At 42.0% G+C, this 13,424-nt stretch overlaps 1 protein-coding gene across 4 annotated transcripts in view; it reads right to left on the bottom strand.

Annotated features, from left to right (window-relative positions):
* TENM4 (teneurin transmembrane protein 4) overlaps positions 1-13,424 on the bottom strand; it is a 605,662-nt gene that overhangs the window by 100,110 nt on the left and 492,128 nt on the right. For all 4 annotated transcript variants that reach the window (XM_031066102.1, XM_031066104.1, XM_031066103.1 and 1 more), the window contains one exon: positions 13,240-13,386. In XM_031066102.1, coding sequence (XP_030921962.1) covers positions 13,240-13,386 — 147 coding nt within the window. The remainder of the gene's footprint in view (positions 1-13,239; positions 13,387-13,424) is intronic.

Genomic DNA, 13,424 nt, shown 5'->3' with positions numbered 1-13,424 from the left:
TAAAGCCATGGTATCTACCACGGCTGTAGAGAGATCTATACATGTAACCTAGTAAAATAGAGTAGAAAGTAAAGGATATTTTGCTGTGAAGGTTTGATCTCTTTTGACCTTGGTCACATTGATTCGATACCGACACAGAGTAACAGATGACCTCAAACTCTAAGGATATAAATCTTGCACTTTCAGCACCATTAAATTAATAGTAACAACAATAATAGCAGTGGACACCCATGAAAAGGCTTGCTGAGTGTACTCCAGTAAAATGAGGGTTTGCATATCTGTCAAGCCATGAAATGCAGACGGTACCACTTCCCCTCCCACCACCATCGCAACATGCCCCATTCATTTGGAGATGCCACTGCTCAATGCAAACAGCACAGTAAAAAGTGGTGACAGGAAAAGAAATACCAAAAAAAGCTCAAAAGAGGTTTAATGAAGCATCACATTTAGCAATAAAAGTTGTTAGCATGTAGTAGAGACAGATCTTTAAATCAGATAAGGGAACTGGATGTTTTTGTTCTGGGGTAATGGGATATGGAGCACTTCACTTCCAACTCATCAGTTCAAGCAAGACAGTTTGACAGTGAATGAAAATTACTACCATGTGATGGCTGTTCACAGACCTATGTGAAATGAGTGGCTGCTCTCTGTGTAGCTGCTGAGAACTCCATATGTCACAGACACCACCTTTACAGCAAGCATCCTACTAATGACTCCAGCAGAGAGGCAAGAAATGAACGTGCCTGGAGAGCAACACTGTCCTGAGAGGCAGAGCCCTCTTGAAGTGGGATGAAATCTTTAGTTCTCAGGATAATGGATTTTTTTATCTCAAAGAAACAGTAAATTAAAACAAGACATTTTGTTATTATTACCGTTTGTGAGCTTCCATTTTTACCAGTATGAATTAGAAGTCCTTTCACTAATGTTATTGGCATTACTTTGTATTTACTGCAATATAAATAGGGTGAAATCTCATCTTTCATTGTTCTAGTACTTAAGATGGCTCACACATCATGGACTTGGATTCTGTTGAGTTGTACCTGTTCCAATCTTTGAATAGTTTAGTGTTTAAAACATCACTGACATCATCATTTCATGTGGTTACTCAAACACAGAAAGCTGAACAAGCCTGGTAGGGGCTCCCAGAGCTTCCAAGTAGGTAATTTGAGTACCTGCTCCATGTACACGCACACACACACACACACGCACACACACGCACACACGCACACACACACACACACACACACACACACACACAGGGTCATTTCCACAAGTGCTCTGCACTTGCCATTAATGATAATGGGAGCACTATTAAGCCAGCAAAAGTGCTTTAAAAAATCCCATCTGTTACCCATACCTCTGTCAGTCCTAACATCTCTACATCTTTATAACTCCTTACAAAACTGCCACAAAAAATGTTCATCTTGGACACTAAACCTATCCATTGGCCTTTTCTCTTGATGACTAATGATAATGAAAAAGAACTAATTAGAATTTCTTTGCCCATTAAAAAAATTGCTTGCTGCAGATGATTAGATTAGTAGAATTCTGGAAGGGCAAATCTCAGATGGAGTTTGAGAGACCATTCACAGAATACAGACTGGCTTAGATGCAACAGGCTTAGTCACAGCTAAAAAAAATAATAAAAATCAAATCAAACAACAAACCAGCCTTGTTACTATATTGACTACAGTTTCAAGCAAGATAAAATGTTGTCTTTTTCTCACACACATCAATGTTTTCTAAGGCTACAGCCACTGGCTGAAAGAAGGGCAAACCAGCTGTACCATACCTCTTCATTAACCTGTCTTTTTTCTAGGCATCAGAAATGTGTTTTGAGGCCTGAAGCTGCAAGACAGCAAGAAAATGTTGTCTTTGCAGGAAACTGTAGATAAATGTTTGAAGAATAGATGCAAAGGACAATGTTTTGAACAGGTGAGAATGATGAGGACTCATCTGCAGATAAGACTTTCAAGTAATGTGTTTTGGACCTAAATGGAATAAATTGAGGAAAACTACACCAGAAAGGTTTGTCACTGACGTCCTGAATTCATGAAGGCACTCGAGGGCTGAAATGGCGTTTAGCTACTCAACTCCCTCTAATAGCAAAAGCCGTTTCAGGACAAAGCATTTCTTAACTTAGGAAAATGTAATGGCTATTTTTGTCTGGGTCACGCAGAACAGCAAGAGTTAATCTACAAGCCAGATGATAAGTAGTGATGTCTCCATGTGCATACTGTTTTCTTGGGGTTTTTTATTGTATGGTCCAAAAGTCATCCAAGTGATACCCTACAGTGACTTGTCAGCAGATATAATGACAGTGTACACAGCTATGATTTCTCATGCCCTGAGATCTCTCACTGGATCCATTAGAAGAGTGAGGATAAAGTGACATTTGCGAGAAGCTCCTGACCCATGACTCTGGCATTAACTGTCCGATTCAACAAAAACAATATGAAAGAGTAATTCAAAACACCTTTGAAATCCATAAAGCATAAAGGTGAATTTTCATTAGAGATCGCTGCAAATTCGACAGGTAACAGAGGAAGGTGGACATGGGGTCAATGCCCTCTGCACGCCAAGTTTAGCAGCAGCAAAGCCACAGAGACCCATGACCTGCATGAGGATTCCTAACTCCAGTAGGTCCCAGAGCACAGGTAGGCTGCACAGTAAGTTCTTAGTTATGGATGCCTTTATACAGCCCTTGGTTTTAAAAAGTGACAGCTCTCTTAATTAAGTATAACTGTAATATGATCATGGCACTTCAGAGCAGAGAACAAATGTGTTGCTGAATTATCTCTGTGAGAAGTTTAAAGTCTTGCATAGGGGGATTACTGCAATTCATATGTTTTAAGGCTACTATGATCAGCTTGTCTGACCTCTTATAGCCATAGGCTGTTGATTTTTTTCCCCATGCAGAACTGGATTAAAGCCTGTGTTTTAGAAAAATATCTCATGTACCAAAGAGAGCTGATTACAGTGAGTCAACCACTTCCTCCAATAAGCTTCTGAAATGCTTAATTACTGCTAGGGAACTGTGTCATATTTCAAGGTTGGATTTGTCTAACTCCAGTATCCCACAACTGGTCTTGTCTGACCTTTGTCCGTAAAGTTACCAATAGTTCCTTCTGCCCTGCATGCTCTGATGTCTTTTCCATGTGCAAGTACCTCCACACAGAACAACAATCCATTTCAAATCTTTTCTCTGAACAGCTAAGGAAGAACAAAATTCCCAGTTTAAGGTTTGTTTCCCATCCACTGGATGTTTTGGTGTATGACATCCTTTGATCTCTTTCCAGTAATTTCACATCTTTTATGTGTGGACACCAACACTGGACACAGCACTATGTCAGCAATATTGGGTGCAGAAAAGAGACCACTTCCTCCTCCTCAAAGAATTTTTGGGCTTCTATACTCCTAAGGTTCACAGAGGTGAAGTTGCAAAAGCCTTGAATTGAGACCTCAAGTTGAGACAATTACCTCCAGTGACCTCAAAATCCTGTTCTGAGTCATTGCTTCTCAAGAATCTCTCAACCCTCCAGTATAACATGCTTTATTTGTTCCCAGGGCTGTTTTGCATTTTGCTGCATTATGATATATTTTGTTTGATTGTGACCTTGCAGCGATGTGAGTCAGATCACTCTGTGTCAAAATGATCTGGGTACATTATTTACCACCGTTCTGAGCTTTAGGTGACCTAAAAATTTTACCAGGAGAGAAGTAAACTATATTCTAAGACAATAATGAAAATGCTGAGTAGGGCTGGATACAACAACCAATTCCAAGGGATCCCTACAGAAACATCTTCAATCATGGATGCCTTCCAATTAACAAATTAATTCAGAGATGTGTCACTAAGCCAGATTTTAAGACATCTCCTGTGTTCCTTCTTATTTCCATGCAATAGGAATGTTTACATCTTTGAGACTGTTTATGCATTCTATATACGCATATATATCCTCTGACAGTCCTGCTAAAACCAAACCAAAACTCTTTTGTCCCACTTCCTTTGCATGAAGCCTGAAATAAATACCTTTTTGCATTCTTAGAGTTACCATGGGGTGAATCAAACCACTGTTGTTGTGAAAAGGGAGCCACTGGCAAGATGTTGTTACATCTGGTAAATAATGTGTTCAGGGGTTTGCATCTTTCACTAAGATTCAAGTAATCAGGGAATAAAGCAGAGCGGATGGCACCTCTACAGGTCATCGTGTGAGCCCTGGCTCATTCCCTTCAGAGAGAGATACATTTCCTTCCATGAAGGAAAATGAATTGGGCTCAGCAGAAACCCTTTCTTTTCTGCCATTGAGGATAAAGCAGCTCCAATTTATTCAGCCAACATTGTATTTTAGGGGACCAAGACCATTTTTATCAGGTAATCTGCACTCTTTATATCACTATATAGTGAGTTTTATTTTGGGATGACTTCTCTAGCTGGTATCTTTTGGGTGGAGTTGCAATTTTTTTTTAGAATGAGGCTCTGACTCCCTTAAAGACTGCAAATCTACCAATCCCATTAGTGAGCTCTTCAAACTGCTACTTTAGACTGCAAACTCCCTGGGAGTAGAGACCGTCTTTTTATTTTCTGTTCACAAAACATCTGTTCCAGTCTCAAAGGGCTCTGAAGTGTCAGCACAACCCAATCAAATAACCACAATTCTCGTTAAAAGTTTTGTATCTGCAATGTATGTTCAGCTTTTTCTCCATGAGAGTATTGTTTCATGGAAGGGGCTGAACACCAAAGGTATCTGTGTCTTCTTGGAGCAGGACCTCGGCCTAATGAGTGTAACATTTGCCAGCTGGAGAACCCCTGATTTTAACTGACTTTAAACACTCGCTATGACTATCGAGACAGCAACACTAGATAATGACAACAGATGGAAATGCTGACCTCACTCAGGAATTTCACAAGATACTCCTTATCATCACTGCCTTCCACAAATAGTCACCTGGACACCAAATTTAAGAGGAGCTAAAATTACTTGGCTTTCAAACACTGCTTATGACCCACCACTTTCTGAAAGTCACGTCCTTTATGATGTTTGTCTGTATGATGCATGCAAAAAAAAAAAAAATCCACCCAAATCAACCAGATATTTTAAAATTCCTGCAAAATAATTACTCTTCAGCAGCAATGGAGCTACTTGCTGTCCCTGCTCTCCTTGAGTAGTTGCTTCACTTGCTGGCTGCAAAGTGCTCACAAATCCCACAGCAGTCTCATTTCTCCTTCGTGTCCTCTGCAGTCAGCTTCCAAGTTCCTCACTCACTGCCATGCAGCGCCCAAAAGGTGTCAAGGATTAGAGCTTTGTACAGAAGCAAAGGCCTGATTTTGAGACACTGTTTCTGCAGAAAACAAGATCAGCTGAGAGCTAATGAAATTTCAAATTAGCTGTGACTTTTCATGGCCCTACAATTGTGTTGGCTGATTTAATGGGCAGTGTCTTAACTGGCTGAGACTGAATAATTGAGCATTTCTACAGAGTTATGGATGCTGCAACAAAAATCAGTCATGCTAACATCACCAACAGAATGCAAATAACCTGCAGCCAGAGGTGTTATTATGTGTTTAAGCAGACTCTGACAGGTGCTGCATGTCGAGTGTCAGGCTGGAACAGGCAGGCCATGGGTAGGGATGGACCTGTTTGTACACAGAGAGCATTCTGTGAACTGTGAGGTGCTCTGGAAGCCCCAGGCAGACAGGCAGTCAGAGGGAGGTGAGCTTAAGGAGCCTGATTAGGGTGAATCTGGGACAGCATACATGACAAACTCAAGGATTGCTCCTGCTAAAGACCATGATGCTTTTTGTCACTGACTGCAATGGGATGAGCCTCTATGAGAAACTGTATTAGGCAAAGCAAAACTAGGAAGTAAAAACAACAATAAACCCCATTGTCTCCCATGGGGGAATTTCCACTGGCAACGAAAGAATAAAATGCACTGATTATACAAATAATCGTGTCTCTTACCTCATCCAGTTCTTATCTTTCAGTTCCCTTTCTGTGCCATTCATCAGGCAACATTATCACTTTTTGTGGGGACACTGTCTTGTCCTGTGATGCTTTTGGATAAATTACTGGGAGAGTTTGGGTGGGAAAGGTTTTAAATGTAAATGCTCAAAGGTAAAGAAAACAAAGTCTTAGTCTTACCCTTGAGCGAATCAGGCTTTACTCTTTCAGTTCTAATCTAAACTGGTTTAGAGGAAGGCTCTAAAGGAATGGCTCAGTACTTTCACAAACAAGTTATTGTTCACGTGGATGTTTGTGCTGATAAAGGTTTTACAGGAATAATGATGTTCTGATCCAATTCCTGAGCTGAGGACTGACACTCCATTTACTTGAATTGGATTTGGAGAATAAATGGATTTTACTCCAGTGCTTTGCAAAGATAAATTTTACTTATTCAACAAGAGTTGCAGCTTTTGGTCCCCCTATAAGGAGACAAAGGGAAACAAAACCCAACTGTAAGGAACAATGGCAATATGACTGTCAACTCTCTGTGTCCATGTTAGCTATTTATATTCTCTTCGCTCCTTCTATCCCACCTGCTCTGTTTTGATTTCACCTGAATAAGCTTCTCACTGCTTGTATCTGGGCTAAATTAGATTGCTGGCTGCCTGGGAAAGGAATTGCCCTCACATCTTCCTCTAAGTGTTCAGCACTTGTTAGCAAATTTGAAATAACACAGTCATATGTAATAGCAGTCAAGTGTTTGAATTACAGGACTCCTTGGGCTCTTGTGCAGAACCTCTGTGGGGGTAGTCACTACAGAAACACTGCAAAATGTTCATCATAATCCAGAGCTACATTCTTTACAAAAACATCTGAATAGAAAAAGAAAGGAAGTGGAAGGAGGAAATGACAGAAAACACATGATAATCACCACTGTCTGGCATAAACCAGATCTATAATAATGTGTTTAGAATCTACAAGTTCACAGCATCCCGCAGCTCATCACTGCTCTGGAGAATACAGTTGATGCAGCTGGTTTCATGGGCTTCTTCCTTTCTCCAAGCAGATTTTCAACAGCCAGCAAAGCAGCATATAAACCAAGCAACCTAGGATTTGAGGGAATTGCATGAAGCTGAGCAAGGCGTGTAAGGGCCTTTTCTAGCTTAGGAGAGACTGTGTCCTGGGGTGCATCAGGCATAGCATCATCAGCCGGGTGAGGGAGGGGATTGTCCTGCTCTGCTCTGCACTGGGGCGGCCTCATCTCAAGGCCTGTGTGCAGCTTTGGGCACCACAACATAAGAACAGTATTAAGCCATTAGAGAGTGTACAAAGGCTGTGAGGAATGTGAAGGCTCTGGATGGAAAGCTGTATGAGATGCGGCTGAGGTCACTTGGCTTGTTCAGCCTGGAGGAGACTGAGGCAAGACCTCATCACGGTTTGAAGTTTCCTCTCAAAAGGAAGAGGAGGGGCAGGCACTGATATCCTCTCAGTAGTGACCAGTGACAGGACTGAGTGAACAGCATGAAGGTGTCTCAGGGAAAGTTTAGACTGGGTATTAGGAAAGGGTTCTTCACCCAGAGGGTAGCTGGGTACTGGAACAGGCTCCCCAGGGAAGTGGTCACAGCACCAAACCTGACAGAGTTGAGGCTGTCCTGTGCAGGGCCAGGAGCTGGGATTCGATGATCTTTGTGAGCCCCCTCCAGCTCAGGATATTCTATGATTCTGTGACTAGCATTTGGACAGGGCAGTAAGTACAAGTTGATTAACCTGATCAACTGTCATGCAATAGTGTACCTGAAACTGCCTCCTTCAGGAGCCAAAGCACATCTTAAAAGTGATTCCTCTGAGCAAAAGTAACTCAGAACTTATAAATTTTTTTTGGTGGGAACAGTGGTTTCACACCCTCAGCAGCTGAGAGATCCTTGTCACCAAGGTCTCTCACTTTCCTGGCAAGTGCTGCAAGTGTTAAGCTACTGCTGAAAAGTTCACCCTAACATATTCTGACTGAATCCAAGCCAATTTAAGCAATCATTTGAAAATAGCTTGGAAAGTGGTCTCAGATAACACAGATACTGGCATGTTTCTCAAATCCTGGTCAAAAGGAAAGTGGCCATGCAGTCTATGCAATGTTAAGCATAGTCGGTGCAAAACCTTAGGATTCTAAGGGGACTTTCTGTCTCACAGAAGTTGCAACAGTTTCCCTCAGATGCTAAAGTAGGTCTGGTAGAGCTTTCCTGAATTTCTGCTTTAAACATTGGTACTCAAACTCTGTTTAAGCACCTTTTGAAGTGCAGAAATGCTTTGTGATATAAGTGTCCAATCTGTTTTTTTCTGAAGCTGGTTCATGTCAACTTATGTTACATTTTGTGTACTAGCAGTGCCTCCTTCCCGTAACTTTGCTCTCTCGTTTCAGCAGACAATGGTAGGGTTCCTTCAACACAGAGAGTATTTTCATAGCTTCTTTCTGAATCTATTAATCAAAGGCATTTCATTAAGGACTCCTTCAAAGTACCAGGAGCTCCCCCAAGGTGTCAAGACAAGACACTGCTAGACCCCACAGTTCACAACACATCATCCTCTCCAATGGCATGATCAACACGTCCTCCAGGATGCTGGAATACCCTGGGTTAACACTGCCCTCCTGCCAGCCTTGCTGCCAACAACAGGAGACACCCATGTGTTACCATCCAACACAAAATCAGCAAAGAGCTGAAACCTGAAAATGTGAACTGATCATTTTATATGAGGAGGAGTCAATTAACAGTCACCATGAAACAGAGGAAGAGAAGCTGGGTGATTTCTAACAAATTATTCCAGCTACCCAATCTTTCAAGTACAGCAGATTTTCTCATCCTTTTACCAGTGCTTTGCGGTTCCTCCAAGATGACCCTGTTGTTTGACTGGATCTATCTGTGATGATAAATGATAATTTATGATGGCTGTTTTCCCAGGTGCATTCAGATCTCAGTATTTCCCTCCACAAATGTAGCCAGCACATTATTGGGTAATTTTTTATGGTTTTGAGGAAGCAGACAGCTCACACACCACACCCAGGAGACAATCTTCTCATGCTATTAAAGCCCAGGGCATGAGGGCAAAAAGAAGACAGGAAGTATCAGAAAGCACCTCACTACTTTGTCTGCAGCTCAAGCATTTGCAAAGACAAAGGTTTGCATTCTGGGGTTCTCCTGGATTCTTTACTGTTCCCTTTAAAACCCTGAGACTAACTTCAGGTGTAACCGCTACGCACTGCAAAGATCAGTGCAGACTTCTGCCAGCACTCTAACGCTATTTGGCATGTGGTGGACAGATGGTGAACACATGGGTGTTAAGAAGGCCAGAGTGCCGTGCCAAAGTTTCTCTTGCCAAAGATTTGAAATGCTGTTGTTCCAAAGCATTATGTAAGTCTCCACCTTACCACAAGCACTACCTGATCCTCGAATGGGGCAAGGCACTGTGGAGCTGCCAGTGGTACAGTTAAACAAACAGCACTGATTTGCCTCAGAGAAACCATTCCTGAATTACACTGTCCCTGAAGTGACCTGCTCACTGCTCCAGGGTTGGGAGATTAAGGCAACCTTTAGTTGTTCTGGTCCAGGAGGCTAAGTCAAGGAGAGCATACAAATTGCTCCACCTGCTAGCTTTTGGGAAGCATCTGGTGGAGCACAGACTGAACTTGCAAAGGCAAAATGGGGCCATGGGTACATTGGAACTCTCTGTTTGTCCCAGGCTAAATGAAACATAAACTGAGGGGAAGGAGCTTCACTAATACAATTCTTGCAGAAAAAGAAACCAGGATGGTTTATTTTTCTCAGTCCCAAAGGAAGACTGTTGACCAGATGACAGCTAAGAAAAATGAATTTTCTATACTTTTATGTAATGGTGTGCAATATATGTTATGACAAGCCAGCCTTATTTGACTAGGAAGGGTATCTATCTATCTAGCCATCTATCTACCTATCTAATCCCTTAACCACTAACACTCACCTTTGGAAGTATTTCAGTTGGGAAGAGGCAGTGGAGAACAGCAGACAACTGAACAGAAATCGCTAATGAACATGAAGGTTTAGGTAATATTGTGAACACTGTCATTTCAGACACATTTTTCATATGTGAAAGACTCTTGCCTTCCACAAGTAAGGTACATTCATGTTTGACAGAGTTCAGCAGCTGCACAGGAACTCGAATTGTTTAAAGCAGGAAATGAAGGATGGGTTGGTTCCAGTTCCTGGAAAACCAGCAAGCTTTACCCTACCTGGAAGACTCGGCTACTCTGGAGAAGCCACAAACAACAACAAAGGCCCTCAAGTAAAGTAACTGTGTTGAACTTTTAGACCAAATGAGCAATTTAATTTAACATCTGTAGCCCTCTCATGATTTCACCTCAGTGTGATTTTGTATTCATGCAAACTCATTGAAATGGAGAACAGGACAACTCTGGCTCTCAACAGTTAGATGATTTCTCCAGAACAAGGACAGGTAACACAGCTTTGCTGTTCAACAGCATATCCATGAGATTAGTGAAGAATATCCTCTCTTCCCCTCAGTTTTTCCTGTACACTATGTTCCTAACAGAGGAGTCTACCAATGCAACAGAGCCCATATTTAGCCTATGGAATACCAGCCTCTTCTCAAGGTATTATCAAATGCCATTAACTCCACTTCTAGGACTTGTCACAGAAGATAATTTCCTTGATTTTTTAAACTTTCAAACTTATTCTTCAAGTACATGACAGAACACTTAGTGTGGGGTGAGACATATAGGCACTACCTGTCACACCTACTCTTAGGTAGTGAGTGTTTGCAGCCATGAATTAGAGAGGTTATTTTCTGCTGAAATTAGGCAAGAACCACTTTTCTCATCTTGTTTTAAAGAAACACCCTCTGTTTGTTGCAATACAGGTGGCCTCTTAGGTCAAATGGCCTTTTACCCAGATTGTTACAGCTCTGTCATTGCACTGTTTTTCCTTAACTGATACTGGATGATCACCTGCTCTCAGTTACTCACTAGAGCTTCTTTCAAGTTGATGGGCTTGGTTTTTAAAAGTGTAAATAAAGTGGACCTGGGTGTGAAACCTAAGTGCTAACTTTGATAAATGACACTTTGTGGAGAGGGAACTGCACTCAGAAACAACTTTTTACTAGCCTGAACAAAGATTACATGTCACCAAGTTTTTTTCTGAGTGACTCCTGCTCAGCTTGTTATTGTTTATCTGAACAGCCTCCAAATTTAAGAGCTGAACACACCCTGTAATTTAGCACCCGTCTCCCTCAGGGTATGATTAAGCTGGGAGCTGATGAAAAAGTTTCTGACTTCAGCTCCCATTATCCTGAGGAATTTCCGGCTGCAGAGATTTTGATTAGCAGACACTTGACACCACAGTGTAGGAACCAGGTATGAGCTCAAGCAGTGTGAACCCCCCAGTACTGTGAGCAACCCCACTAACCTCTTTCTCCCCACTTGTGATAACCATTTTGACTAGGTCAGTTGTTTGACTTCTAAAGCTTCATGGAAGGACTTCTACCTCCATTGCTAACATTCATGAGCAAATTCCACGTTTGGATCCTTTCCAGTGAACCAAAATAAACCACCTTTCTTTAGCCCTGAGCATGCATCACTCCAGTGAATGTGACAGAATTCCAAAAGGTGGAGAAGGCACAGTGCTCATTGAAGAGAGCCCTTAGCAGTAACACAGCCAAATCAAAGGCATAGTGTATGACTGTCTGTAATTTGTAACGCACACCATGTACATTTTTTTTTTTGAGTGTACCAAAGTCAACACCCATTTGTGGGCTCTGACACATGAACAAGCTGCCACAAGTAAATTACAACCTATCAGTAGCTCTCTTCTTGCTGTGCACACCACTGCTCCACACAGGTTCACCAAATGCCAGTTAGTAGTTGATGTGCACTAACTTGTAAACCTGTCAATGCCTTTTGTCTCTCCTGTGTACATCTGCTGTTCTGCAGGCTTGCAAGGCAGTGCATTTCAAGGTGAGGGTAACCCAGGTAAAAAGGTTAACCCTTGATTCAGAAGATATAAAGAGATGCTCTCAGAGTCTAGTCATGCTGTTTGTGATATCATACAGTTGTGATTTACATGGTATGTTAAGCTGGATTACTCCTTCCGTCTCTTACTAAAAACTTCACAGGGCTTTTGCTGGTTATTTTTTTCCATGGAAACTGGGACTAACCTTTGGTCTATTTACCGTATTTTTACACATCTGATGTGATGACCTTTATTGCTGCCCTGTGTCAGCTGTTAATAGAAAAGACAAGTAAAGTGATATTCAGTTCCATATTAGGTAAATAGCCATCTTTGTTTTATAGTGTGAACTCTTTGTATGGTACTCCAATTTTTCCATCTTTTCTAAAGGGCTAATTTGGTCCATTTGCCATGCCAGATGTGCAGAAGTATTTTAAATATTCCATCAGAATCACAGCTGTTGTGAAGCAGATAATCACAGACTTGGCTGGCTATTATTTTTTTTTAACTGTACTGTTCTTGTGAATATGATAAAACAGAGGCTTGCAAAATGCAGTCTCTACTTCACAGTCTGGGTCCTGGCCCAGACTTGTGGTTTACAAAGCCTTTTGCTGAGTGACAACAAAACAAATTATGCAGTCTCCCTTATGCCTTAAATTTAATATCTCATCTCCTGCTTTCTAATTCAAACCTTCACACTGCACCACGGTTTCCTTTGTAATGAGATAACTCTGAATATTAAGTTTGCATTACACAGAGCTATTATTCACATGCCTGACATCATTACATATGGAACAGTAATCAATAAAACATGGTTTGAGAGGGATTGGATGGCTTGTGGGCATGGGGATCAGTCACCCAAGCCTCTAAGTTTATGAAAAATATCCATCCAAAGTCAGTAGTGACCAACTGCAGAGCTTTGATGAAAGCCTCAGGCAGTGAGGGCAAAGTTTGAACAGTCAGGGATGTTCACTGTCGGAGGTGGTCCCATTGCGTCACTGCTGAGCCACTCGGCTGGGGAGGAGGGATTGGACAGGTGCACAGCCTCCGCCTGCTCTCTGCTCTATGGACTTGATTTGAAGACAAACAAATGTCCCTCTTCAGCCCTGGCACCCCAGATCCAAACCCATTTAATTTGAATTCCAATCCACTCTGGCTGAGTCAGCCTGGCAGATTTCGCTGTCTGTTCTCTACCAGCTGTCAAAAAACAATCTGCCCTGCAGAATCAAGCCCAGATGACTGTTCACTGTGAGAGGTTTATAGGCTCTGTGAAGCCTGACATATCACATGTGCTCGTGTCCTACCTCCATCGTTGTCTTTCCCATCGCCGCATGCCGTCTCCATGGAAGTGTCACAGCCTGCTCCTCTCCAGCCCAGCTGGCAGACACAGTGCCAGCCGTTCATGTCCAGAGTGCATCTGCCATTGCCATTGCACAAGCCAGGGCATCCCTCTGCAAGGCAAACAGCCACACATTCAAACACACTCAAA

The sequence above is a fragment of the Geospiza fortis genome, unplaced genomic scaffold, assembly GCF_000277835.1.
Source record: "Geospiza fortis unplaced genomic scaffold, GeoFor_1.0 scaffold16, whole genome shotgun sequence".
NCBI lineage: Eukaryota > Metazoa > Chordata > Aves > Passeriformes > Thraupidae > Geospiza > Geospiza fortis.
The sequence above is the reverse complement of the archived record's forward strand: the minus strand, read 5'-3'. Positions and strand labels throughout refer to the sequence as shown.